Source organism: Takifugu rubripes, chromosome 12 (genome assembly GCF_901000725.2).
Source record: "Takifugu rubripes chromosome 12, fTakRub1.2, whole genome shotgun sequence".
NCBI lineage: Eukaryota > Metazoa > Chordata > Actinopteri > Tetraodontiformes > Tetraodontidae > Takifugu > Takifugu rubripes.
Genome location: NC_042296.1, coordinates 13,344,621 through 13,369,224, shown reverse-complemented (window position 1 = coordinate 13,369,224; position 24,604 = coordinate 13,344,621). Strand labels below are relative to the sequence as shown.

At 45.3% G+C, this 24,604-nt stretch overlaps 3 protein-coding genes across 8 annotated transcripts; 1 reads left to right on the top strand and 2 right to left on the bottom strand.

The window, feature by feature from the left end:
• Window positions 1-178: 178 nt before the first annotated feature.
• On the bottom strand, window positions 179-11,141 carry slc52a2 (solute carrier family 52 member 2). 4 transcript variants are annotated; one of them, XM_029844671.1, is made up of 4 exons: window positions 9,312-9,425; window positions 1,240-2,254; window positions 708-831; window positions 179-634 (listed from the first exon to the last, which is right to left on the bottom strand). In XM_029844671.1, the coding sequence occupies exons 2-4, from the start codon at window positions 2,229-2,231 to the stop codon at window positions 425-427; spliced, it is 1,326 nt and encodes a 441-aa protein (XP_029700531.1). In that variant the 5' UTR covers window positions 2,232-2,254; window positions 9,312-9,425; the 3' UTR covers window positions 179-424. The 4 variants fall into 4 exon arrangements, with proteins under 4 accessions (XP_029700531.1, XP_011615143.1, XP_003976011.1 ...); XM_011616841.2 differs by lacking the exon at window positions 9,312-9,425 and adding an exon at window positions 3,135-3,712; XM_003975962.3 differs by lacking the exon at window positions 9,312-9,425 and adding an exon at window positions 3,139-3,712.
• A 74-nt stretch (window positions 11,142-11,215) lies between these two features.
• On the top strand, window positions 11,216-24,247 carry fbxl6 (F-box and leucine-rich repeat protein 6). The gene is made up of 10 exons (XM_029844668.1): window positions 11,216-11,260; window positions 19,515-20,062; window positions 20,215-20,373; window positions 20,457-20,520; window positions 20,959-21,090; window positions 21,258-21,365; window positions 22,560-22,673; window positions 23,299-23,530; window positions 23,677-23,920; window positions 24,026-24,247. The coding sequence occupies exons 2-10, from the start codon at window positions 19,518-19,520 to the stop codon at window positions 24,153-24,155; spliced, it is 1,728 nt and encodes a 575-aa protein (XP_029700528.1). The 5' UTR covers window positions 11,216-11,260; window positions 19,515-19,517; the 3' UTR covers window positions 24,156-24,247.
• LOC101062275 (uncharacterized) lies at window positions 13,479-17,554 on the bottom strand. Of its 3 annotated transcripts, none has more exons than XM_011616838.2 (3): window positions 16,944-17,554; window positions 16,446-16,515; window positions 13,479-16,194 (listed from the first exon to the last, which is right to left on the bottom strand). In XM_011616838.2, the coding sequence occupies exons 2-3, from the start codon at window positions 16,504-16,506 to the stop codon at window positions 13,718-13,720; spliced, it is 2,538 nt and encodes an 845-aa protein (XP_011615140.1). In that variant the 5' UTR covers window positions 16,507-16,515; window positions 16,944-17,554; the 3' UTR covers window positions 13,479-13,717. The 3 variants fall into 3 exon arrangements, with proteins under 3 accessions (XP_011615140.1, XP_011615139.1, XP_003976015.1); XM_011616837.2 differs by having other exon boundaries at window positions 16,932-17,553; XM_003975966.3 differs by having other exon boundaries at window positions 16,936-17,553.
• Window positions 24,248-24,604: the final 357 nt, after the last annotated feature.

The following is a 24,604-nucleotide window of genomic DNA, read 5'->3' as shown; positions in this document are numbered from 1 at the left end:
CTTTCTATGCTAACTGGCAGTAAAGTGTACATGTTTCATGTTATTACATTTGTAAAAATGTTCTTATCTAATAATCAACCGCAGTTTTTCCTCTCATCGTCACTACAAAGTAGTAAGTATCTTAGTAATTAGCACAAATACAATAAGGACCAATAAAAATAAACATAGGAAAAAGAAGTCTGGCTCTATATTTCACCATTTATTAATTCAGTAGTGATTCAATGTGTGGTTACAATTTTTAAAAAGATAAGCATTGAAACGCACGCATACATCAACTCGCGCTCTGATTGGTCAGAATATTTACATCCACTTATCTGTAGCTTTTAGTCATTATAATGTCTTGCATGTTTTAAATGTACAAATATTAACAAGGCATGAAAGATGAGAGCATCTTCTGCTACTTACAGCATATTGTTTATGACATTTAGGGACAGTTTGAGTTACACGGGTCACCTGATGAAAAGAAGCCGTACACACTGACCATCGGAAACATGGTCACGGCTCCCAGCAGGGAGCCCAGCTGCACTACAGCGCCACACCACACGAGGGCGCTGCGGCCCTCATCACGCAGAATCACTCCGATCATCACTTTGACATAAGACAGAGTAAGAACAAAGGCTGTCCAAGCAAGCACCTGTGTGGGGGAGAAGGCATCGTGAACCTCTTCCTCACGTTGAGGTTAGCAAACATGCAGGTGCGATACTTACGGCGACGACTCCGCCAGCAGCTTCATCCACGAGCAGGGGACACGGACTCAGGACCGCCATGCTCAGTAAGTAGGCTCCAACTGCGCTGCCAAGTACTGTGAGAGCTCCCATCAACCACAGAGACCTGTTCGATCAATTTAAAACATTGGCCCTTAAATTAGGCACAAATTAAGCTTCCATTTCTTTTACAGGCCTCTGGCTGCTTCAATAGAGATGCAGCTATAGGGACGCCCATATAAGGACGCCCATATAAGGACGCCCATATACGGACGCCCATATAAGGAGGCGGTGAGGGCAAACTTTTGTTCTCCCTGTTCCCATAATGTAATTTTAGTTTTGAACTTGTTTTCCAAAGAGAAGGACAAGTTGATTGTAAAGTATTATGTTCATGTGCTCAGAACTCCATGTGGACGACCGGTCCTCTAGAGCCAAAATGCTAACGTGTGTGTCTGGTGGCAACGAATTGGAACATCAACATCATGCCTGATACACAAATGCTCCAAGAACATTCCAACAGACGATGTTCACCGACCTGATGGGGACAAACACTGCAATAAAGCAGGCGAGGGGGTTGGACAGAGCAGCCATCACGGCTGATAGGTGATAGATGTTGTTTCCATACGGCAGGCATGAGTAGGACTGCACGGAGGGGAGCACGGCGTTGGTTAGCGCATTAGCCCAGGCCAGGATCCCAAAAATATAAAACACTTGCAGCCAGCTGTACGTGCCAGTGCCAAATCTGCTCTTCTGCTGTGCACCTCTGGAGCCCATCAGGCACCTGAGTTTAAGCTCCTGAGCGTCCCCTCTAACCCCAGGGGTGCGTCTGTTGGGGCCCCGCTCCCGGGCAACAGACGGGTGGTAGTTGAGCAGCACAAAGGCCAGTAAGCACACCAACATCATGGCACTGAGGAAGAAAAAAAACACCTCTGCTGAGAATTTTGCTGACTCATATTGGGCCTGGAGGTCAAAGGTTCCAAAACTGCTGGAACTATTTAAGGTGTGGTTCAAAGACCAGGTGCTGTTCACACAGGTGACCAGCCCGACCCCCTGGACCAGGGCCACCAGAGCAGGGAGCAGCCCGCTCACACCCTCCCCCATGTAATAGGTGGTCAAGAACTGGGGCTGCAGATGCATCATGAAGGGCAGGAAGGTGACGGAGGACGTGCAGTCGACAGCAGAGAGGAAGAAGGTCAGGACCAGCAGGGCCACGCTGCGGGGGGCCCCGGCTACAACCGCCGTCTCCTTCCACAGGAAGCCCAGCAGGAAGCTGGCGGCGGTGCCCAGGCCGATGATCCCGTATATGACGGCTGCTTCGTTGAGGGCGCCGGGACGCAAACGATGCATCAGTGTGACACAAACGGGGCCGACGTTTGCCATCTGGATGAGGACGGAGAGGTAAGAGGGCAGGTGCCAGCCCTCAGGGACCTGGGGCACCAGGAGGGGCAGCTCCACCCACAGGCCATTGACAGAGATCCAGGAACCGAGCCCAAACAGCGCCACCAGCAGGTGGGTGAGGAGGGACATGTTGGGGTCTGTTTCGACTGGAACTGGAAGAAAAACGGAAATAAAAATGGTAAAAGAGCATTAACCAGGTAATTAACATTTGAGTTATCTCAACTTTATCAGAAATGGGTCAAACATTAGTGGCTCACCTTCTCTTGTAATATTTTAAGAAGTTAAAGCCAGATTGAAGCTTAAAGACAGATGATTCAGAAAATATGCTCTTGGATTTGATTTGGAGCCATCAATTTGTGTTATTATGTTTATTATCGTAATATTGATGTTAAAATCTTGAACAAAAGGTTTTTTATGGTAGTTATATTTAAGGCAGGTCTTATTTTGTTGATTCATTTGGATTTCATTACCGTCACAAAATGCTATCAAGCCACCAATTCTCCAAAATATCCCGACTCAGTTGTAAAAATTCATGTTTTTATGTTACATCAGCACATTATGGGATGCATGGCAACTGATCAGAACCATCAACAGCAATGATTTCTATTGAAAAATGATTTTAATGTTTTATTAAGTATTTTATCAGCAATATATTCAGATCTGTGCCAACCTATCAAGGAATTTACACAGAAAATTTAAAAATCAAAGGTAAAGCTAGAAAAAAGCCAAAGAAGCCATTTTTGATGAATGTGTGACCAGAACGAAGCGGCGCTGGTTAATGTTCAGTTTGGACCCGTTTCAGAGGTCGTCACTGTGACACCACAACTGCTACTTACAAAGTTCTACTTTCATGTCAGTTTTTATTCAGACGGGAGTTCAGTTAGCATCAAACAGCAAAGGTTCTGAAACCTGCTCATTACATAACCCGGTGAAGCTGCTGAGCAGCGCTTTAATTAATTAGTAATTAGCACAAAGAGGTTCAACTAAAATCATTCTGAAGTGTTGAAGACTCCACAGAAAACACGGACTCACTCACGCTCACGGGTCTGAGGCACAAGCCAAGATCCTCTCGGTGTTGGGAGGAGAGTTCTGGAGGAGTTCTGGTGGAGAGTTCTGGAGGAGTTCTGGTGGAGAGTTCTGGTGGAGAGTTCTGGAGGAGTTCTGGTGGAGAGTTCTGGAGGAGAGTTCTGGTGGAGAGTTCTGGAGGAGTTCTGGTGGAGAGTTCTGGAGGAGAGTTCTGGTGGAGAGTTCTGGAGGAGTTCTGGTGGAGAGTTCTGGAGGAGAGTTCTGGTGGAGAGTTCTGGAGGAGAGTTCTGGAGGAGAGTTCTGCAGCCACACAAGCAGAAGCGTCCCGGGCAGTGAAGTGTGTTCACGCCAGGGAGGACGGCCCCCGGGGAGGGAGGGGGGGGGGGGCTCAGCCAACCACCCCTCTGGTCAGCTGACGAGCAGCAGCTCTCCTGACTATCACACAGCTCCTGTTGCTTTGCCTTGAAGCAATTGGTGAATGAGTGAGGTGCAGTTCATCAGTTCATCAGCTCATCAGCTCATCAGTTCATCGGCTCATCAGTTCATCGGCTCATCAGTTCATCAGCTCATCAGTTCATCGGCTCATCAGTTCATCAGTTCATCAGCTCATCAGTTCATCGGCTCATCAGTTCATCGGCTCATCAGTTCATCAGCTCATCAGTTCATCAGCTCATCAGCTCATCGGTTCATCAGCTCATCAGTTCATCAGCTCATCAGTTCATCGGCTCATCAGTTCATCGGCTCATCAGTTCATCAGCTCATCAGTTCATCGGCTCATCAGTTCATCAGTTCATCAGTTCATCAGCTCATCGGTTCATCAGCTCATCAGTTCATCAGCTCATCAGTTCATCGGCTCATCAGTTCATCAGTTCATCGGCTCATCAGCTCATCAGCTCATCAGTTCATCAGTTCATCAGTTCATCAGCTCATCAGTTCATCGCTGGTGGATTTCTCCTGAGGTGTTTCAGATCTCGACACAGCTGAACAGCTGAGACTGTTATTAGAGGAAGCAAAGCTAATCTGTCTGTTGACTAATTAATTTACCGTAATTTCTGGACTATACGTCACGCTCTTTTTCAAAGTTTGTCAGGGGATGCGACTTAAATAAATACATTATAGAATTTCACATGTTCGTTATTTTCACACTGACGTCCACCAGAGGGCGCTCTAGACGGGTGTACTGACGACCACCAGAGGGCGCTCTAGACGGGTGTACTGACGACCACCAGAGGGCGCTCTAGACGGGTGTACTGACGACCACCAGAGGGCGCTCTAGACGGGTGTACTGACGACCACCAGAGGGCGCTCTAGACGGGTGCACCTGAGGAACGAGTTCCTTTAATGACGCAGAAGTGCTGCTTCGTCTAGACTTGTTTGGTAAACTTGCTGGGATGTTCTTTATGCTATAGTTGTCTGAATAACTATTAATATGTTACACTAACAAAGCAGACAAGTACTCAGTTCGTTGTGGGTCATGTAGCTGAATTTGTTACGTTAGCATACCCGTAACCCTATTGCTAATCCATGCTAATGGCCTTTCAAGATGAAATGTATGTTCTTGGTCTCAGATTTTATCAAATAAATTTTCCCCCAAAATGCGACTTATAGTCCAGTGCGACTTATATATCTATTTTTCTTCTTTATTATGCATTTTTTGGCTAGTGCGACTTTAGTGCGACATATAGTCCAGAAAATACGGTACTCTCTTTATTACCAAGAACATTTGAAGAGGATCTTTAGAGTATTTGAGAGGAAAATTTGACAGTAAATGAAAAACATGACAATTAATGCACGACAACCCAAAAGGTTTACCTTGATGCCACTTAAACACAATTTGCATCATCATTCACAACGCAGTGTAAAAGGGTCAGGAGCCAGTTTCAGGAGCCAGCTTCAGGAGCCAGCTTCAGGAGCCAGTTTCAGGAGCCAGCTTCAGGAGCCAGTTTCAGGAGCCAGCTTCAGGAGCCAGTTTCAGGAGCACACGTGGCTGAACATGATGAGGGGATCTGCTTCATGAGGCGAGTGCAAAACAATGGGGTCCATTGTGAAACTGGCCCTCATGACTGGGGTCCTGAACCAGTTTGTCATGTGGTTACATTTCTGACCATTATGGTGCTGTTTTTACTGTAGCTGTAAACAAGATCGAGTACAGGGTTCATCACGGGACTCCACAAAGAGCACTTGTAGTCATACATCCTGCAGCAGCCAAGAGCCCCATCCTAATTTAGACTAGTTAAGCTCTCAGGTGTCACTCATGACATGAGACCCACCCGGTGCTTCACATGGCACGATCAACCTTAAAGTTCCCTGCCGAGCAGGAAGGCCATCCTTCCCGTTCCTCCCATTAATGGCAGTTATCCATGCACTCCTGAGCCGAGGCAAAGGCGTGATAGACATTGACCAGAGGAAACATGGTTAGGGCGCCCATGAGCGAGCCAGCCTGGATGGAGATGCCACACCACAGCAAGCCGGTATGTCCGGCCTCATGGAGCAAGGAACCAATCACCACCTTCACATAGGAGAAGATGCCAGTGAACAAAATCCAGGAGAGGACCTGGACGGGGCACAAGGGTCCAACATTAGATATCAACAACATACTAAATATTCACTGTACCTTCAGAATTCACATCATCAAACTTGCATTTTTACACACTTGGATTCATGTTGAACGCACAACTGTGAAGCAGAAGCGATAGAATTCAACAGAAGAGAAGACTTCATTTTCTTTGGTATTTGTCGACCTTTCCTGAGGTGCACAAGCAGGACGTCATCCGGTTGTAGCGGACTGATGGATCCCTGACGTTTACATGCTGTGCTGGTTTCCAGAAAACTACTGCGAGTGGACGGAGCAGCACGCTGAGCAACAGGACACAACAGTCTCCACAGCACATTGGTCAGGGTCAGGGTTAGAGGGTTAGGGGGTCGGGGTTAGAGGGTTAGAGGGTTAGAGGGTCAGGGTTAGAGGGTCAGGGTTAGAGGGTTAGAGGGTCAGGGTTAGAGGGTTAGGGGGTCAGGGTTAGAGGGTTAGGGGGTTAGAGGGTTAGGGGGTCGGGGTTAGAGGGTTAGGGGGTCAGGGTTAGAGGGTTAGGGGGTCAGGGTTAGAGGGTTAGGGGGTCAGGGTTAGAGGGTTAGGGGGTTAGAGGGTTAGGGGGTCGGGGTTAGAGGGTTAGAGGGTCAGGGTTAGAGGGTTAGGGGGTCAGGGTTAGAGGGTTAGGGGGTTAGAGGGTTAGGGGGTCGGGGTTAGAGGGTTAGAGGGTCAGGGTTAGAGGGTTAGGGGGTTAGAGGGTTAGGGTTAGGACTAGGGTTAGGGTGAGGACTAGGACTAGGACTAGGGTTAGGGTTCACACGGATCCACCATAACGACTGAAACTGTGGGAGAGGCTGCCAAGACAGAAGCCATGAACATTTATTGTGAAACAGCAGAGCTCCAACATGCTTCCTTCTTCTGACAGTGATGCTCGTGCTGCTGGTCACCATTTACTGTTTACACAGAGACACAACTGCTAATGTTTTTGAACCTTTTTCCTCTGGAGCTTGGTTCTAAGAGTTTGTGGATTCAGGCACTCCGGGGACCGTTGTGAAACCTTGTGTCGAACCTGGTTTGGGCCCTAATGTAACTGTAAACCTATCCTGTAGGTCCAGAAGGACAGCTGAGGACCTGGCTTTCATCTGTTGGGCTTTACTGTGCAGCGTCTCCTGGTTTCACCAAAGGACAAACGTAGATTTTCACTGCACTGGGCAGCAGAAACCACGTGACACGACTGATTGTGTTGAGGTGTTTTGTCCCTGGGGTGGACCAGTCCATGAGGGGTGGACCAGTCCATGAGGGGTGGACCAGTCCATGAGGGGTGGACCAGTCCATGAGGGGTGGACCAGTCCATGAGTGTGTTGTCAGCTTTGAAGTGCACTTGTTCTAAGAAGGTTTGAAGAAAGGTGCAGCTTGAAGAATAATTTTGTGATGTGGGTCTTGTCCTTCCTCTTCCCCGCCTCCCTTAAATGTGCACTTTGTGCTCAGTGGTTTGGGGTTTGTATAACAGCCAGCTTGTGTTGCAGAGGAAAGACAAAAAGACGGTGGTGTGTGTGTGTGTTCTTTCTGTAAACTTCAACTTCAAAGTGTACTGCACATTTAGGAAGGCCAAAATGTCACTGAGCTCTTTGGGAGGAAACCCGATGTGATTGTTCAAAAACCAGACTTGGCTGACGGATGGCTGCTGGAGGTGGCCTATTATGGACTATGGTTCTGGTTATAGACTCAAAGAGAGGTCTGAGTTCTGGTGAACATGACTGGGATGAACTGTTGGTCAGAATGAATCAAGTTTAATTCCCTGATCTGAGGTTGGGCAGGAACCTTAAGGTGTTGCAGAGCTAACGCTCCCTAGCCTCGCTCATGGTTCTGAAAGGTTGGTGCTGGAAGCAGACAATGTCGAACCCAACCCTAGCCCTAACCCAACCCTAGCCCTAACTCTAACCCAACCCTAGTCCTAACTCTAACCCAACCCTAGCCCTAACTCTAACCCTAGCCCTAACCCAACCCTAGCCCTAACTCTAACCCAACCCTAGCCCTAACTCTAACCCTAGCCCTAACCCAACCCTAGTCCTAACTCTAACCCAACCCTAGTCCTAACTCTAACCCAACCCTAGCCCTAACTCTAACCCTAGCCCTAACCCAACCCTAGCCCTAACTCTAACCCAACCCTAGTCCTAACTCTAACCCAACCCTAGCCCTAACCCTAGCCCTAACCCAACCCTAGCCCTAACTCTAACCCTAGCCCTAACTCTAACCCAACCCTAGTCCTAACTCTAACCCAACCCTAGCCCTAACTCTAACCCTAGCCCTAACTCTAACCCTAGCCCTAACTCTAACCCAACCCTAGTCCTAACTCTAACCCAACCCTAGCCCTAACTCTAACCCAACCCTAGCCCTAACTCTAACCCAACCCTAGTCCTAACTCTAACCCAACCCTAGCCCTAACCCAACCCTAGCCCTAACTCTAACCCAACCCTAGTCCTAACTCTAACCCAACCCTAGCCCTAACTCTAACCCTAGCCCTAACTCTAACCCTAGCCCTAACCCAACCCTAGCCCTAACTCTAACCCTAGCCCTAACTCTAACCCTAGCCCTAACCCAACCCTAGCCCTAACTCTAACCCTAGCCCTAACCCAACCCTTGTCCTAACCCAACCCTAACCCTAGTCCTAACCCTAGTCCTAACCCAACCCTAGCCCTAACCCAACCCTAACCCTAGTTCTAGCCCTAACCCAACCCTAACCCTAGTTCTAGCCCTAACCCAACCCTAGTCCTAGCCCTAACCCAACCCTAGCCCTAACCCAACCCTCATGGTTTTCACACCATCTCTGTGAATGCAGGACTTTTGACAATGCAAAAGAAAAACTTTGTGGCAATGGAAGCACTGCTTGGGTGCTGTAGCCTGAGTGTATCCCTCATTGTTTAAACAGACAAGGAAACAGGAGCAAAATCAGGGGCACAATTTAAGACTGGACTGGACTAGACCCTAGAAAAGGACTCGGACTAGGAAAAGAAAAGGACTAGGACTAGGAAAGGAAAAGGACTAGGGTTAGGAAAGGAAAAGGTTTATGGTCTTCAAACAATCAATGTCAACGCAGATGCCAGTGTGGCGGGCACGCAGGAACCTCTCACCCAGGAGGATTATGGGTAGGAGGGCGTGTTCCGCACGCATGTATTTTTAGCGCAATATTAGCATTCATTCATTGGAGTTTTGGAGTTCAATAAAGAAACACAGAGAAAAAAACTTCTTCTTCTTCATGCCACCAGTACCTTTAAGAATGTATGTAACCATATGGACTACATAGATTAGACACATATCGGTGTACTAACCCATCTTTAACTAGTATAAATCCTTCAGAATGTTTATCAAAGGACAGCATTTACAATATACCTCCACAGCAAAGCCATAAGCAGTTACCTTTTTAAAATTGAAGCTCATTATCATTTCCAAATGATCTGGAATCGTGTCCAGAAATTAAAGTGATTTAATGGGAATAAAAATAAACCAGCAGTGGGAACTATACCTGCTTGACAGTGAATTATCCAAAAACGCTTTTCATCCAAATAACAGGAATTAAAGCAGTTTAATTATGCTACTAATTATTACTTATTGTATCAGCCATATTAGGCATGAGGGGCTATTGAATTATCTCTTACCACCAAAGCCACACCAGCAGAGGTTCCTAGTAGCGGCGGACAAGGGCTGAGTGCTGCTAACGCCATTAGATACGCGGCAAAAACGCCCCCTCCTAAAGACAGGACGCCCAAGCAAGAAAGGGACCTGGAAAACAAAGTGTTCTTCAAAAAACAGTAAGGATAGATACATTTATATATATATATATATATATATAGTGTGTGTGTGTGTGTGTAAAATTGAGGGCCAATTCCTAATAGGTTTTTACCTCAGTACAAAAAACATGGCTACAAAGCAAGCCAGTGGATTTGCCATATTGCCCAGGACCACAGACAGGTGAAAGGTCACAGTCCCAAACGGCAAACAGGTGAAACTCTGCACAGACGGCAGGACTCCATTGGTGAGAGCATTGGAGACGGCGAGCAGTGACAACAAGTAGACGTTTGGCTGTGTCCAAAATGTGACTGTGAGAGGCTGTTCCTCCACTGGTTTCTGTCCCTCTGGGACTGGTGCTCCTCCGTGGTGCAGGGGGTGCGACTCCTCTCCAGGTCTTTCTGAGCCTGAGTTGTCAGACTGCTGGGCTTGCCCATCTTCCAGTGTCATAGTCTGTCTTTGCCATAAAGCCCAGAAACTCAACGACGACACAGTCAGCATGATGCACAAGAATCCAAAGAAATTTTGTGCAGGAAAGTTCTCTTGTAAATATATTGGCTTCACTGTTCCATTCGTGTTCACACATTCCAGCTTCCCAACACCTTGGCCTAGAGCCACAATACAGGGGAACAAGGCACCGAAGCCCTGACCAATGAAGAATGTCCGAATATACTCTGGAGGGTAACAAAACATAAAAGGTAGGAAGGTGACATTTGATGTACAGCAGACCAAAGACAGCACAAAGGTGAGGAGGAGAAAGACCAGAGACCTTTCTGTTCCACCTATGGAGACTGTGTGGGACCAGAAGAGCGCAAGAAGAACAGACGCCAGCACTGCCAGGACCTGCAGGCAGTGGATGAGGAGGCGTTCGTTGAGAAGTCCTGGAGCACAGTGATGCGTGATGGTGACAACTACTGGACCAAGATTCCCAAAGGCAATCAGCACCGACAGATAAGCAGGTAGGTTCCATCCTAAACCAACAGAAGCAAAATATCCACATTTTAATATAAAACATGATCAAAAAATAAAAGTAATTTGAAAGACTGTTTGTGGATTAAATACCAACTCGTCTAAATTAACGTGAGATGACATGCAAACCTGACCTAAATGAATTCAACTAGGAGATAACGCAGGAATACTGTGGAAATAGTGTTGGCTTTACCCGCCTGCACGTATAGACTGAAACTGTCCACTGTGAAGTGGTTACATGGGTTCGGGTAAAGTGGTTGAATACCGTTAGGGTTCGGGTAAAGCGGTTGAATACCGTTAGGGTTCGGGTAAAGCGGTTGAATATCGTTAGGGTTCGGGTAAAGCGGTTGAATATCGTTAGGGTTCGGGTAAAGCGGTTGAATATCGTTAGGGTTCGGGTAAAGTGGTTGAATACCGTTGGGTTCCTGTAATACCACTATCTGGATCTTGGAACACTGACCTTCTGGTAACACGTTGACAACCACCGGGAGCTCGACCCACAAACTGTTGACGGAAATCCAGGAACCCATAGCGAACATGGCTACGAGTCCGTGGCTCACCGCTTTGCTTCTCCACCAGCTACCGAACATGGTTATCTCGAAATTAATTCGAGATTAATTCGGTAATTATAATCGCTCGATTTTGCTTAAGTAATACGTCCACAATAATTGTCAGAGTTTTTACACGACGCCTGTACTGATGGCGGACTCTCACACAAAGTTCCCGCCTCAATCACTGACGTAATAAAAAGTAGACGCCGTATCAACGGCTACCACCTACAAGGCGGGAGGCCGCCATCTTGGTCCGGTCAAGATGGCGGAGTCCGGTCCGGTCAGCCGTTCCACCCAGGGTAACGAAATGTCAGCGCATTTAATCAATCAAAACTGGATGAATACTAAATTGATTTTCACGCGGGTTTTTTCTAGCAACGTCACACACGGTTTGGAGTATTTTAATATTCATAGTGATTTTAATAGTATTCTTATATTATACGATATATGTGATGTATGATAGGTGCTTAGCAAAACACTTTCATATATGCTGCCCATTTTCTTTTTGCACGTGATTGAGATTTGATGTACTTCCAGGTGATCTGATGGTTGGTCGTTGCAGTTGAACTGTACGCCAGCAGAGAAAGAATCAGACACTGAACAAGTACAAACAGCAAAATTTTGATCATTACGTCCAGTTTCTTCCTCTTGAACCTGTCTTTTTGTAAGCCTTCCAAATGAAAACTGAATCAACACAAAAGCATTTTTTAAAACGAGGTCAGGCTTATTTTCTTCCTTAATCTTACTATTTTCCGACTTCAATTTCTTCAACAATACTATTTTGATGCATGTTTGTTGAAACCGAAGCTGCTTAAATTGTGAGTCCGCTTGTTTGCAAACTATTCTGCAGTCAGTTTTTCTGTATTTTAAGTAAGTAGGGTGGGTATGAGACGAATTACATGTGAATAATACTGCCTGGGCAAAAACCACTGGTCAGTGTTATACCATCAACATTTGTTTTATTTCTACAATAGCATTCTCCTTTCAGTTGTAATCTAAATCTGTGTTGTGGGACATTTATTTAATCTATAAAGTCTCAGGTCGCCCAGTAGCCGGGTGAACACCCGCTTTAACGTTACCTGGCTACGATTTCGCTGGTGGACATAAATGCAATTATATCCTATTTACAAAATGCGACCAATATTAATGTTAAATCTCCCAGTAGCCGGCCGATTTGCACAGGAATACAGTGCTATGGCATTTTAAATTCATTTCAATTTCCTACTCGGAAAGTCGGAGATTCCTAACCGCCACCTTGTTAGCTTTCAAAGATGGCTGCGCCTGGTGTAAACAGTAAACAGAGACCCGCGCTTGGATACTTTTTGTAAAGAACAATACGGAGAGAGAAAAGCTAGGATTCTTCCTGCGTTTTCTCTTCGTCTATCATGTTTACAAGCATCTGAAGCACCGCGTGTTTGTCCCTAAGTTTTTTTTTTTTTTTTTAAACGACGCTGAAAAGTTGCCTGGGCTATTTCTTCTTCTTTTGGTTTTTAATGGCAGTTGGCAACCAGCTTGGACCTGCAGTTCCGCCACCTTCTGGACTGGAGTGTGAGCAGACGTCTCTTAGGGCTAAACCCTACTACTTAGCCCTGTATCTGTTACACCACTACCTGTCTGTGCTTCACACCAGGCTCAGGGGTTTATGGTGTGGACAGACCACAGAAATCTCGCCTACCTCCGGAGTGCCAAGCGACGTAATTCACGGCAAGCACGTTGGGCCCTTTTTCTCGGGTCATCATGTCATGCTGACCTACCATCCTGGATTCCGGAATGGTAAGCCAGCCGTCTTATACAATCAAAATTGTTTCAAGGCGCTTTCCAGAATCCCAGGGCCTGACCCCAGACAAGCAACAGTGGCAAGGAAAAACTCCTCTTTAACAGGAAGAAACCTGGAGCAGGACCAGGCTCATGTAGGGGGACCCTCCTGCTGATGGTCGGCTGGGTAAAGAGAGACGAGAAGAGGGAGGACAGGTAGAGGATAGAATAGGTAGGAGAGGAGAGGAGAGGGGTAGAGGAGGAGGAGGAGGGTCTGGTCTGTCCTGCCAGTTCCCTACCATTTTGTTCCTGGGCTTCCCCTATCTGCCGGACATACCACCATCCTGACTGTGTTTGACCTAACGGTTATCAAAGGCAGGAGATTTCATCCCTGTGCCAAAGCTTCCCTCTGCTGCTGAGACGGTGACCTTTTGGTAAAGTACATCTTTAGCCTCCATGGACTCCCAAAGGGACATCATGTCTGATCGACGGCCTCGATTCACGTCCCAGGTCTGGAAGGACTTCTGTAATGTGTTGGGAGCTACATTGAGCCTCTTCTCGAGGTACCATCCTCAGTCAGGTGGCCATACTGAGAGGGTTTGCTATGTTTGCTAACACCACTGAAGACATCATCCCGGTACACTCCATCAGCTTATATGAGCAGCACACAAGTTCTCTCTCTTTTGGTTCCAGAGATTAAATGGGGTCAATGTTTAACTATAAATCTCATTAAAACAAAACACCAACATTCTGTTACACACGTTAGTTTCATCCCTCGTATATTTGACAGCATCAAAGCGGGTATCATTGACTTCACTGGAACATCAAAGGCTACCAGTAAGAAAGAGCGCCGTCAGCAACCGCTTTATGCAAATGAAGACGTAAAAATGGCCAAAATACAAAGGCTACATTTTCAATAACATCGTTGTCACAGGAAAATTCATATGAAGCAGCGAATGCAAACATTGTTTAGTCCTCATTTGCAACCTTCCACCATCACATCAGGCAACATCTGCACGGACGCCTGCGTCCTGACCGCCCATCGCAGCCTCCGCTGCGTTCGTGCGCTTCGTTTTGGTCTTTCGAGGCTCTAAGACCAGCGAGTAGCTGGGCCTCACACGGGGAAGCGCAAGCTTCAGCTTGGATGCCATTTGTGTGGAGTTGAGGAACACACAGTCCAAGTTTGGGTCCATGTTATTAAGGATCATTTTGTGGTAGACCATCTCACAGCGCAGCGCTTCCTTCTTCTGTGCACGTGTCAGCCCCTCTAACCGCAGCAGCATTTGGTCCAGCTCCTGCTGGGTCTTGCAGGGTCCTCCGTACCTGCTCACCACAGCCATGATGTAGCTCCTGTCCACGTTCTCTTCTCGCTCCTCTCTGCAGTCCTTTCCTGATTTTTCCTTTTTGATTTTTTTCTTTGACTGGAAATCATATTCATCTCTTTGGGCAGTGGAGGAACTCTTTTCAAATTCCTCTGCACTGTCGTGACCTGAGTTGTGTTCCACAGACTCATCTGATGACAGATTCTTGTGTTTGGAAGACTTGTCACATCTTTTCTTCTCGTAGGGAAATGCATGTCCAAAAGGATACTGTGCCATTAGGACAGAGAACGTGCAGCTAGCCAGTTGTGAACTCAAATCTGGTGAAGGAACTTCACATAGTTTTCCTCCTGGCAAGAACTCTTTGAGGTGTGAATCGGTGACCCCAGCGATCCTTTTGACCGTCCTCTTTAAACAGGCTCGGATCAGCTCCCTATTAGTGTGCCACTGGCCGCAGTATTCAAACACTCCCTGAAAGCTTTTCTCCTGTAACGGGTACTGTAAAAAGACATTTGAGGCCTCTTCGGGCTCCAGTAGGGATGAGGGATCCTTGGACCAGTCCAGAAACCTCTGATAAAGATAGAGTAAGTATTGGCTGTAGAGCGAGTATTTGGCCCCGCTCTTTAGAAGCTGCCAGTAAGGGCCAAGAATTTTGCAGTACAGGATGGCCAAAACACACAGAAAGCTCTGGATCACAGAGTCCGCAGCATCGGCAGCAACACTCTCTACGAGAACATTGGCGTCAGTGTTCAGCATCAGCAGATCAGAGAAGAAGAGAGGCAGTTCTTTGTAATGGTGCACCAGAGCGGCCGCAGCCTCAAAGTAGCTGCTGAATCGGTTTGATGCTTTCAGAGCCAATTTGGAAGGGTTTTTCTTTTCCTCACAGAAGGCCACCCAGTGCTTCCCGTAGTTGTATGGACCAGATGTTTGCGGGTTGAGGATATCACAGGCCATATGAATATATCGTGAAGTAGCACTTTCAGACAAGTTTACAAAGTTAAGGAATTGTGGAAGCTTGTCACGGCCAAGTTTTTCATCTTTTGAGAGAATTATTTCTTTTTCAAAATTCAGAATTTGCTGCTCAACGGTGTCATGCACATCCACTAAAAAGCCGGCATTGCTGTTTAAGAAGTGCACTGGAGAAGCAAGGGGCACTTCTCCAGCGAGGGATCCAAGCTTCTGTTCAAATTCAGCCATGTCTGGATGTTCTTTGCAGGTCAGAGCATACTGATTTCTGAGGAGATCTAAGGAAACCTGCTGGCATGTTGCACTGTTCGGCCCGTAAATACTGGACAGCTTTTGGACTGATAACATGGCGATGTCAAGCAGGGTCAGACCCTCGGCTTCCCAACTTTCCTCTCTGCTGCCGGACTCCAGCTCATTATCAAACTCACTTTCATTGCCTCCGCTGTCCTCGGAGCCGCCACTCTCCATTTCTGAACTGTCATATTCCTCCGTGACAGAAGCCTTTTCATGATTACTGGCGTCTTCTCTTTTTATCCGTTTCTTGGCAAGTTTTGGTGTTTTTGTCTTGACCAACTCAAAAGGACTCTGAAGCAAACTTTCCATTGCTGCACTCCTTCTGTGGCTCCTTGTTGCAAAATTGCGGGAATAGAATTTTAATCTTTTGATTTTGCCTCGAAGGACTTGGTACGCCCTTTGAACGTTACCATTCTTACAAAACTCAGGGTTGAAGTTTCGAAGCCAAGTAACAATGACGACCGGTGCAAGTTTCTCCCTGTCAACAAAGTCGGTCAGCTCCAGAATCAGTCCGTTTGTCACTTCGATTGACTGTGCTCGCTCCGAAAAATCCTTAAGTTCCAAAAGATGTTTGCGTTCCACTCCGATGCTATCACATATTGGGCCAACAAAGTTAAAGTTGACATTTGATTCCAAAAAGGACTGCCTTGCGTCATTTTCCAAACTACACGTTGCAGCGATACCTCTTTCAATCAAACAGCGGAAGTTAGCTGATTGATGCCTGGAGAAAATTTTCTTGAGCCAATCTAAAATTGCAGTCCAAGGAAAATTATTTTCTTCTCTCAAAAGGCCAACTTGAATTAAAACTCTGTTCTTGAATGTTCCTTTATGAAGCTCTAAACCCTCGCCAGACTGTGGACCAATGAAGTCTGCTACAAGCTTCCAATAAAATTCGTCTCCTGAAAATAAAACATGACCAGAAAATCAGTGACAGATTATTTTAACAGTTCTTATTAGTGATTTCAATAATCTGTGATTTCCAAGGAAATCGAAGGTTATTCACTAGATATAGAAAAACTACTACATGTCTTGGAAATGATGCTGTAACTGTCAAGGAACACTTGATGCTCAGCGATTTAAATACTGTATAGGAAATTAGATTAAATCTTAAATACTGTGCTGTTTTTCTAGAACATAGTTATTCACTTACTTAGATTAGTCTCAGTTACAACTGCTTTACCACCAAGGGAGAAGTCAGCATGCTCCTCCATCGTGTGCTGCTGTAAAACAGATATAAAGTAGAAAGATATATAAAGTTCCACTTGTCAGCAGTTAGAAAAATGACACAGCTCAATAGAAGCGGCATTATTGATGCATAAAGCCTCACGTTAATTCAGTAACACTTCATCTTCAAGAGTAGTTGCTCTTTTTTCTAGTCAGAATAATGTTACTGAATTGGTGTCTGCGAGTTGATTTTTTAAAATTATTTAAAGCAGAAGGAATCTGTGGCACAACAGGCGATCCAGATTGGTAGCTATTCCCCTGCTTTTTATAACCGAAGCCACCTCTGAGGATTACTAGTTGAAGCTAAACTTCCAGCTTTGCAGGAAGGAATACTAACTCCGCTGTTAGCCTCGCAACTTGCTAAGTTTAGCTTGTTTTATTTTAGAAATAATACCGGTGCAAATTTACTTACTTACTTCCTTACTTGCAGTAACGTTAATCGGTATAGAATCGTATTCAAACGCAGACAGCGTTACCCGAGTGTTAAATTATTCCGAGCAACGACACGCATGGTGGACGCTTTAGCCGTGCACAATGTAACCGTGGAGAGAAGCGACTCGGGCAGCGCCCCCCGCTGGCCACACCGTGGTACTGCAAAGACACGCGCTTCCGGGTCACGTGCTTCCGTTTTTCCCACAGGCTAACATGGTAGAATAAATAAGAATAAATGGGTTGTAGCTACACAAGCTTACCAGTAAGGACGTTTTACTTACCTTTAGTTAAACCACGTTCCCTTATTATTTTTATCCGCGTTCTGGCGGATTGTATTCGACATTGTGAACGCGCACCGCAACGGGAGCGAGCCTGGCTGCACGTTCATGTGTGACCCATCCAGCAGTGGGTCGAGGCTCGACGTGCTACCTATTATTACAAATACAGATTACAAATGTTAACGAAGTGATTTGTCTTAGCCGAGCAGTGTTTTATTCAGCCTGCTAGCAAAATATTAAAAATTAGACACATTTCACATAGACTGGGCAACCTTTTACTACTTTCACTTTGATTAACACACATATAGGCAACACAAGATGGCATTTTGATTTGTTATAAAAAAAATTGCTGCAGACGATGCGATCTACAGCAAAAGGCTGGATAGTATTAGTATTAATAGTAAAGCTATTTATCATAACCTACATATTTACTGTCTCCTGAATTATTAGTGAATCAGAGAGTCGATGTCACGCTGGTTCTTGGCATACAGCTTGATGTCATCCATGTAGAGGAGGGGGCTGACGGGTGTTCCACTTCAGAACTGGTACCCATAGCCGCTCTTGGTGATGATCTGGCTGAGGGGGTTTAGGCCTGTGCAGTACAGCAGGGGGGGGGGGACAGAGCATATCCTTGATATATGCTGCATCTGATGCTCAATTGGCTTTGAGTTGGCCACTGGAGCGCGTCCTCTTCCAGTGTCTTCCATGTAATCTCGCAGAAATGTTGAGGAGAAATTTGGATCACGTCGCATTCCAGGCAATTTTTTTTAGATTTTTAGAGTTAACAGGACTATGTAGTAGGGTTTAGAGCAGGCATGGGCAAACTAAGGCCCGGGGGCCACACGCGGCCCGTTAAACGTTTTAATCCGGCCCACCAAACTTGAAAAATTAAATGAATAAACCTTGTTAATGTTAAATTTTCACTGCAATTCTGGTGTTTTCCCACTAGAAAAAAGACAGTCAGGAGGAGAGTGATGGTGATATCCTGAAGGATAACAGAACTTTCAGTGCTTTAAAATAGAAATGGTTATTAATTTTTTTTTTAAAAGGCACATTTTATTCATTTGATTTTAAGTGTTTTAAGACTCATTCCAAAGTCAGATATTTTGTTGTAATGCTTCTCTTCATTTTCATTTGAAATTAAAGCACATGTTTTCTCCATATCCCAAGAGGTGTATTTTTTCTCCAATGAGGTGAGGTTACCAAAGCACTCCATCCATCCATCTGCTCCTGGTCCGGCCCCTTTGTCAAATGTTAGAACCCATTGTGGCCCACGAATCAAAATGTTTGCCCACCCCTGGGTTAGAGTCTAACCTACTACATAGCCCTGTTAACTGGATTGTGAGCAAACTTCTGCTCACTCCAGTCCAGAAGGTGGCGATAATGCGCACACAAGCTAGTTGCCATGAGAAGAAGAAGAAGTTTCCACCAATCAGAAGAAGAGCAGGTGAAAAGCATTGTGGGTCATGAGGCGGAAGAGGTTCTGTGAATTGTAGCAGGTAACGTAAACTGGTTTTTACCTTCATTAATTCAATTCCTAATTAGTGTAGCAAGTGTCAAACTTCTCTTTTTGGAGTCACGGTTTAACATTTTTAATGACAATTTGTTGCTGGCTAACAGCATAATCTACTGTTGGGATGTTCGTGAGCAAAATCGTGTGTTTGCAAACCATAAGGGGCGGAAATCCCGAGTCATGTTTGTGAATGTTATTCTGTATTAAATCTGTGTTAAAAGTCTGAAACATCTACAATTAATGTCTGTGGTCGATTTCCCTTTCCATTAATGGAGGTCGCAGATAATGGAGAAAGTTCCTTTAAATTAATTAGTTACCATTTAATTCGTTTTGACGTTTTACATTGTAAATATAAATAAATATTTACATTGTAAATATAGACAGAAAATCTGTTGTAATTAGCAGTAGTTTCTTAATTGACCACAAGGGGTCAGCATAGACTTAAAATCAATCACTGTTTGTGGAGTGGACCGTATAGCTCATTATACGTCTCACTAATTAAATTCGTCTTCCACTGCAAAAAGAACTTTGTCACAGTCCTCCGACATGGGAACTTCTGTGGTTGGCTGACAACTAATCAAACTATGTGTAATTGAAACATTTAATCAATTTGACTGTATCACAATAGCCTCTCCTGAGTTTTAAGAATTGTATTCAGAATTGAAGAATTTAGTTGCCCACACAAATGAGGATGGAACTATTTTGACCCCCCCCCCCCCAAAGTTAACTCCTGACTACAGCTTCCATGTGCTGAACCTGCTTGTGATTGCAGCACATGATGGATTCCTCTGCAGCAGAGAGCCAAACCCATGGTCCTACAAGAGAAGGTTCAACACCGACTACATCTCGTGCTGCATCTAGTGGATTGGGTCTTGGAGACGATGGCTCAAATTTAAACAAAGCATCTCTCACGAGGACCGCTAGTAAACCTGCAAATATGAAATCCAAGAAGCCACGAAAGGCCAGAGTCTCCAGGCTGGCACGGCTGGGTTATACGGTCCAACAAGGAGAAGATATGCTTTTTGTCATATCGAGTTCTACCTCGCAGTATGATGGCTCAGCCTGGACTCCTTCAAAGAGGGGAAGCAAAAAAAGGAAGCTAACCAAAGGAATGGGGAAAGTCGTTCAGCTAAAGAAAAAGAAGGCAGTCTACCCCAAACCGACAGTGGAAGGTGCTCCACCTGCCAAAGAAGCCCCCCGTCTATATGTAGCAGAGGACCCGACAGACTACAGATGGAGCCAAGGGCTTCCGGAGGAACTGCTAATAAAGATTTTTCAAATGGTAGTCATCCAAGATGGTCCAGTACCATTTCTGTGCAGGTAATAAATTACTTGCAAATGCTTAAAGATGATCCGAGTTCTCTGCACAACTTTGCTATAATACAGCTTGTTATGTATTGATGTTACGTATTAGTGGCTAGTTTCTGTTCTAACCGTCAGACGCACCTCCCTTTTTAATTTGCTGTTTGTAGAGTGGGGAGAGTTTGTCGTTTGTGGAATTCTGCCGCCTCCAGTCCGGTCCTGTGGCGACGGGCCACAGTGGGCCACTGTTGGATCGCACCAGGGAAAAACCAGCTGCCAAAAACTGAGAAAAAAATCAGGAACACTTTGAAGTGGTTGGCCCAAAACAGGTGTGTGTGAAACGTTCCCATATCGTTGCAGTTGTTCTTGATAAAACACTCATGAAAATAACTTTGTGATTTATTACTTTAAGGTTCTCTCAACTACAAGAATTTTCTCTTTGTCACTGGACAAAAAATGTGAGCTTTGCAGTGGAGGTGAGAGTTCCGACCCAGAGCTGTGTGACGCAGGTCTTTAATGAAACTGATAAAGCAACCAGGTGATTTATGGCGTGTTTTCTGATCGTCTCGGGGGTCAGGACTTCGGACCGGCCTGTCTGGAGAGGAGCACAAATATCTATCTAAGATTTAATAGCTAAACTCTTCCAGCCTGGTTTGGGAGATTTTAGGTGGTTTAATGCTCTTAGAGACAGTTTCTCTTTTATTTTGCTCGTGATTCTTTTTCAGTCTGTTTGTAAATGTATTTTGAATTTTATGTAGTTTCCAATAAGGAAAAGTCGTTAAGTCTTTTAATTATGGAAGCAACATTTTTTGTTTTTTGAATGACTGCAGATAAGCTTTATTAACTTTATTAAGAAATGGGGTGAAAGGCTTAAGTGGAGCAGCGTTTCCTGTTTCTGCTGCGCTCTCCTTTAGGTGGTGGCGCTCTCCTGCCCTCAGCTCACATCCCTCACGCTCCTCCACTGCTCCGGCCTGGCGGCGAGCGCCTTCCACAGCCTCGGGCTGCACAGCCGCTCCCTCCAGAGGGTAAACCTGCAGTACTCAGAGGTATTTCAGAGCAGCTGGAGCAATGACAAAGGGGAGATTTCATTGGAAAAGGAAATTGAAAATAATTCAACCACACGGCCGACGTTGGTGTCCACAGAACAAAGAAGCAGAAGAACTGAATAACTGAGCTAATCTGTAACCAACAAGACTCTGATACTCTGCTGTAGTTCCAGGTGGAGGGGCTCCTGGGATACCTTGAAAATCATGGAAGACAGATCAAGCAGATTTCCTTTACTCATGGACTGAAGAATGACAGAGTGCTAACGGCCCTCACAGTAAGACCTGCCCCCCCCACGTCTGAGGGGAGAAGCTTCCAGAATCTGGATCATGGGATGTAAAGCAACACAGTGTACCACCTAACCCTAACCCTAAACTCTCCTAAACTCTCCTAAACTCTCACCTAAACTCTCACCTAAACTCTCCTAAACTCACCTAAACTCACCTAAGCTCTCCTAAACTCACCTAAACTCACCTAAACTCTCCTAAACTCTCCTAAACTCTCACCTAAACTCACCTTAACTCTCACCTAAACTCACCTAAACTCACCTTAACTCTCACCTAAACTCTCCTAAACTCTCACCTAAACTCTCACCTAGACTCTCCTAAACTCTCCTAAACTCTCCTAAACTCTCTCCTAAACTCTCTCCTAAACTCTCACCTAAACTCACCTAAACTCTTCTAAACTCTCCTAAACTCTCTCCTAAACTCTCTCCTAAACTCTCACCTAAACTCACCTAAACTCTCCTAAACTCTCCTAAACTCACCTAAACTCACCTAAACTCTTCTAAACTCTCCTAAACTCTCCTAAATTCTCCTAAACTCACCTAAACTCTCCTAAACTCTCCTAAACTCTCCTAAACTCATCTAAACTCACCTAAACTCACCTAAACTCTCCTAAACTCACCTAAACTCTCCTAAACTCACCTAAACTCACCTAAACTCACCTAAACTCTCCTAAACTCTCCTAAACTCTCCTAAACTCACCTAAACTCTCCTAAACTCACCTAAACTCTCCTAAACTCACCTAAACTCACCTAAACTCTCCTAAACTCTCCTAAACTCACCTAAACTCTCCTAAACTCACCTAAACTCACCTAAACTCTCCTAAACTCACCTAAACTCTCCTAAACTCTCCTAAACTCACCTAAACTCTCCTAAACTCTCCTAAACTCACCTAAACTCTCCTAAACTCTCCTAAACTCTCCTAAACTCACCTAAACTCTCCTAAACTCACCTAAACTCTCCTAAACTCTCCTAAACTCACCTAAACTCACCTAAACTCTCCTAAACTCCCCTAAACTCACCTAAACCTGATGCAGTGTTGAATTGGAGATGAAAAACCACTTAAACCCAAAATGTTGTTGCTTATTTATTTGGAATATTCATTTTAAAGGGCGTTGGTGAATGAATGTGGTTATTTTTCGCTCTTGCAACGCGTCCATTAAAACGCAGCGTGTGGATCCTTTCAGAGGGGAAACTGTCCCGTTCTGGAGTTTCTGGAAGTCAACACAAAACTCGATCTTAAAGATTGTGAACTTCCTGTTTGCATCCAGGCGTTGCAGACGGCGTGCCCCAAACTGAAGGTAGAAACCAAATCCATCCCATAGTTTCTGTTTCTGTTTGTCTATTTAAGAGACTAATTAGCCATTGTAATTGATGATTTATATCTATCTGCTACTGTAATGAGTCCATATGTTGTGGCTTATGGTCAGCTGAAGCACGTATATGTTCACACCTATACGCTCACACGTATATGTTCACACCTATAGGCTCACGTGTATATGTTCATACGTATATGCTCACATATATGCTCAAATGTATACGCTCACGCGTATAGGCTCACGTGTATATGTTCATACGTATATGCTCACATATATGCTCAAATGTATACGCTCACGCGTATAGGCTCACGTGTATATGTTCATACGTATATGCTCCTGCGTATATGCTCCTGCGTATACGCTCACACGTATACGTTCATACGTATACATTCATACGTATACGTTCATACGTATACATTCATACGTATACGCTCACACGTATACGCTCACACGTATATGTTCATACGTATACATTCATACGTATACGTTCATACGTATTCATACGTATACGTTCATACGTATACATTCATACGTATACGTTCATACGTATACATTCATACGTATATGTTCATACGTATACGCTCACACGTATACGCTCTATCGTCAGACCTTCCGGATGCTGAACGTGAGACCGCTGCATAAAACAATGAGGAACTGTTCAGGCTCGACTTCAGGCTTCCCTCTGCTGGAGGAGTTGTGTATTGCAACAACATCTCACTCGTACATGACGGACAAAGATTTGCAGGACATTCTGTTTAACTCCAACAATCTACGGGTTTTGGACTTGCGCGGCTGTTCTCGAATTACACCAACAGGTCTTGCGAGGCTTCCATGTAACGGTAGGAAAAGATTAGCCAACTTTGTAAATATTTCTGTTACTATATTAATTATTAGGATCTAAGTTGGGAAAGCAGTTTGTTCTCTCTGAAGCTCCATTTTCTCTGTGCCTGTGACGTCACTCGTTATCTTCACTGTGATTTGCCAGAGCTCGAATGTCTGTTCTGGGGACAGTATTTCAGCAGCAACCTTGGCTCATCGGCGCCAAAGGCCGGCATCCATATGGTGACCCAGAAATGGAGTCAAACGCTGCAAGAACTTGACATTGCTAATCAGCTCTTCACCACAGAAGACCTGGAGCTCGCCATGAGCCACCTTGCTGAGGCCACAGAGGCCGATCACCTGCGTTCCCTCAACTTGAGCGGGACAAGAATCACGCCGGCGGTCCTCAGGTGTTCCCTTAAGCATTTATATTAAAATTAACTTCCAATTTCTCCCCATAACTCATTTAAAATGACGTGGCACTTTTCTGCTTCTTTTTAAACAAATTAAAACAGGTTGGTAATTGGCCGACTGACGGCTCTCCGCTACCTCAATCTGTCATCCTGCCGTTACCTTCCAAGAGGAGTGAAGAGAATTTACCGCGGCAAAGAAGATATTTGCCAGTTGTTGGACAAGTTAGATTAGTTTTTACTCAGGACTTTATTATTTCATTTATTTTCTCTTTTCCGTTTAGTTTGCTATTGAGTGCTCTAATAAATATATAATTTTTTTCCCCACGTTTTTGAAAGGATTCTTTTCTTTTTATGCCTGTTTGTCTTTTAAAGGACCGTGTTGGCCAGTAGCTACAGTACAGGGAGGGGAAGGGGGGAAGGGAGGAGAGAAGGGGGGGAAGGGAGGAGAGAAGGGGGGAAAGGGAGGAGAGAAGGGGGGGGAAGGGAGGAGAGAAGGGGGGAAGGGGGGGAGGAGGGGGGAAGGGAGGAGAGAAGGGGGGGAGAGGGGGAAGGGGGGGGAGGAGGGGGGAAGGGAGGAGAGAAGGGGGGGAGAGGGAGGAGGAGGGGGGAAGGGAGGAGAGAAGGGGAGGAGGGGGGAAGGGAGGAGAGAAGGGGGGGAGGAGGGGAGAAGGGAGGAGAGAA

Bases quoted from the DNA above. Each gene is read 5' to 3' on its own strand.
- slc52a2 (XM_029844671.1), bottom strand. From the start codon at position 2,231: ATGTCCCTCCTCACCCACCTGCTGGTGGCGCTGTTTGGGCTCGGTTCC. The intron at 832-1,239 runs GTCGGTGAACAT...TTGATCGAACAG, and splicing joins GCAGTGTTTGTCCCCATCAG to GTCTCTGTGGTTGATGGGAG. The intron at 635-707 runs GTAAGTATCGCA...TCCCCCACACAG, and splicing joins CTGCTGGCGGAGTCGTCGCC to GTGCTTGCTTGGACAGCCTT.
- LOC101062275 (XM_011616838.2), bottom strand. From the start codon at position 16,506: ATGGAGGAGCATGCTGACTTCTCCCTTGGTGGTAAAGCAGTTGTAACT. The intron at 16,195-16,445 runs GTAAGTGAATAA...TTTTATTTTCAG, and splicing joins TGTAACTGAGACTAATCTAA to GAGACGAATTTTATTGGAAG.
- fbxl6 (XM_029844668.1), top strand. From the start codon at position 19,518: ATGATGGATTCCTCTGCAGCAGAGAGCCAAACCCATGGTCCTACAAGA. The intron at 21,366-22,559 runs GTAAGACCTGCC...GGATCCTTTCAG, and splicing joins GAGTGCTAACGGCCCTCACA to AGGGGAAACTGTCCCGTTCT. The intron at 23,531-23,676 runs GTAGGAAAAGAT...GTGATTTGCCAG, and splicing joins TGCGAGGCTTCCATGTAACG to AGCTCGAATGTCTGTTCTGG.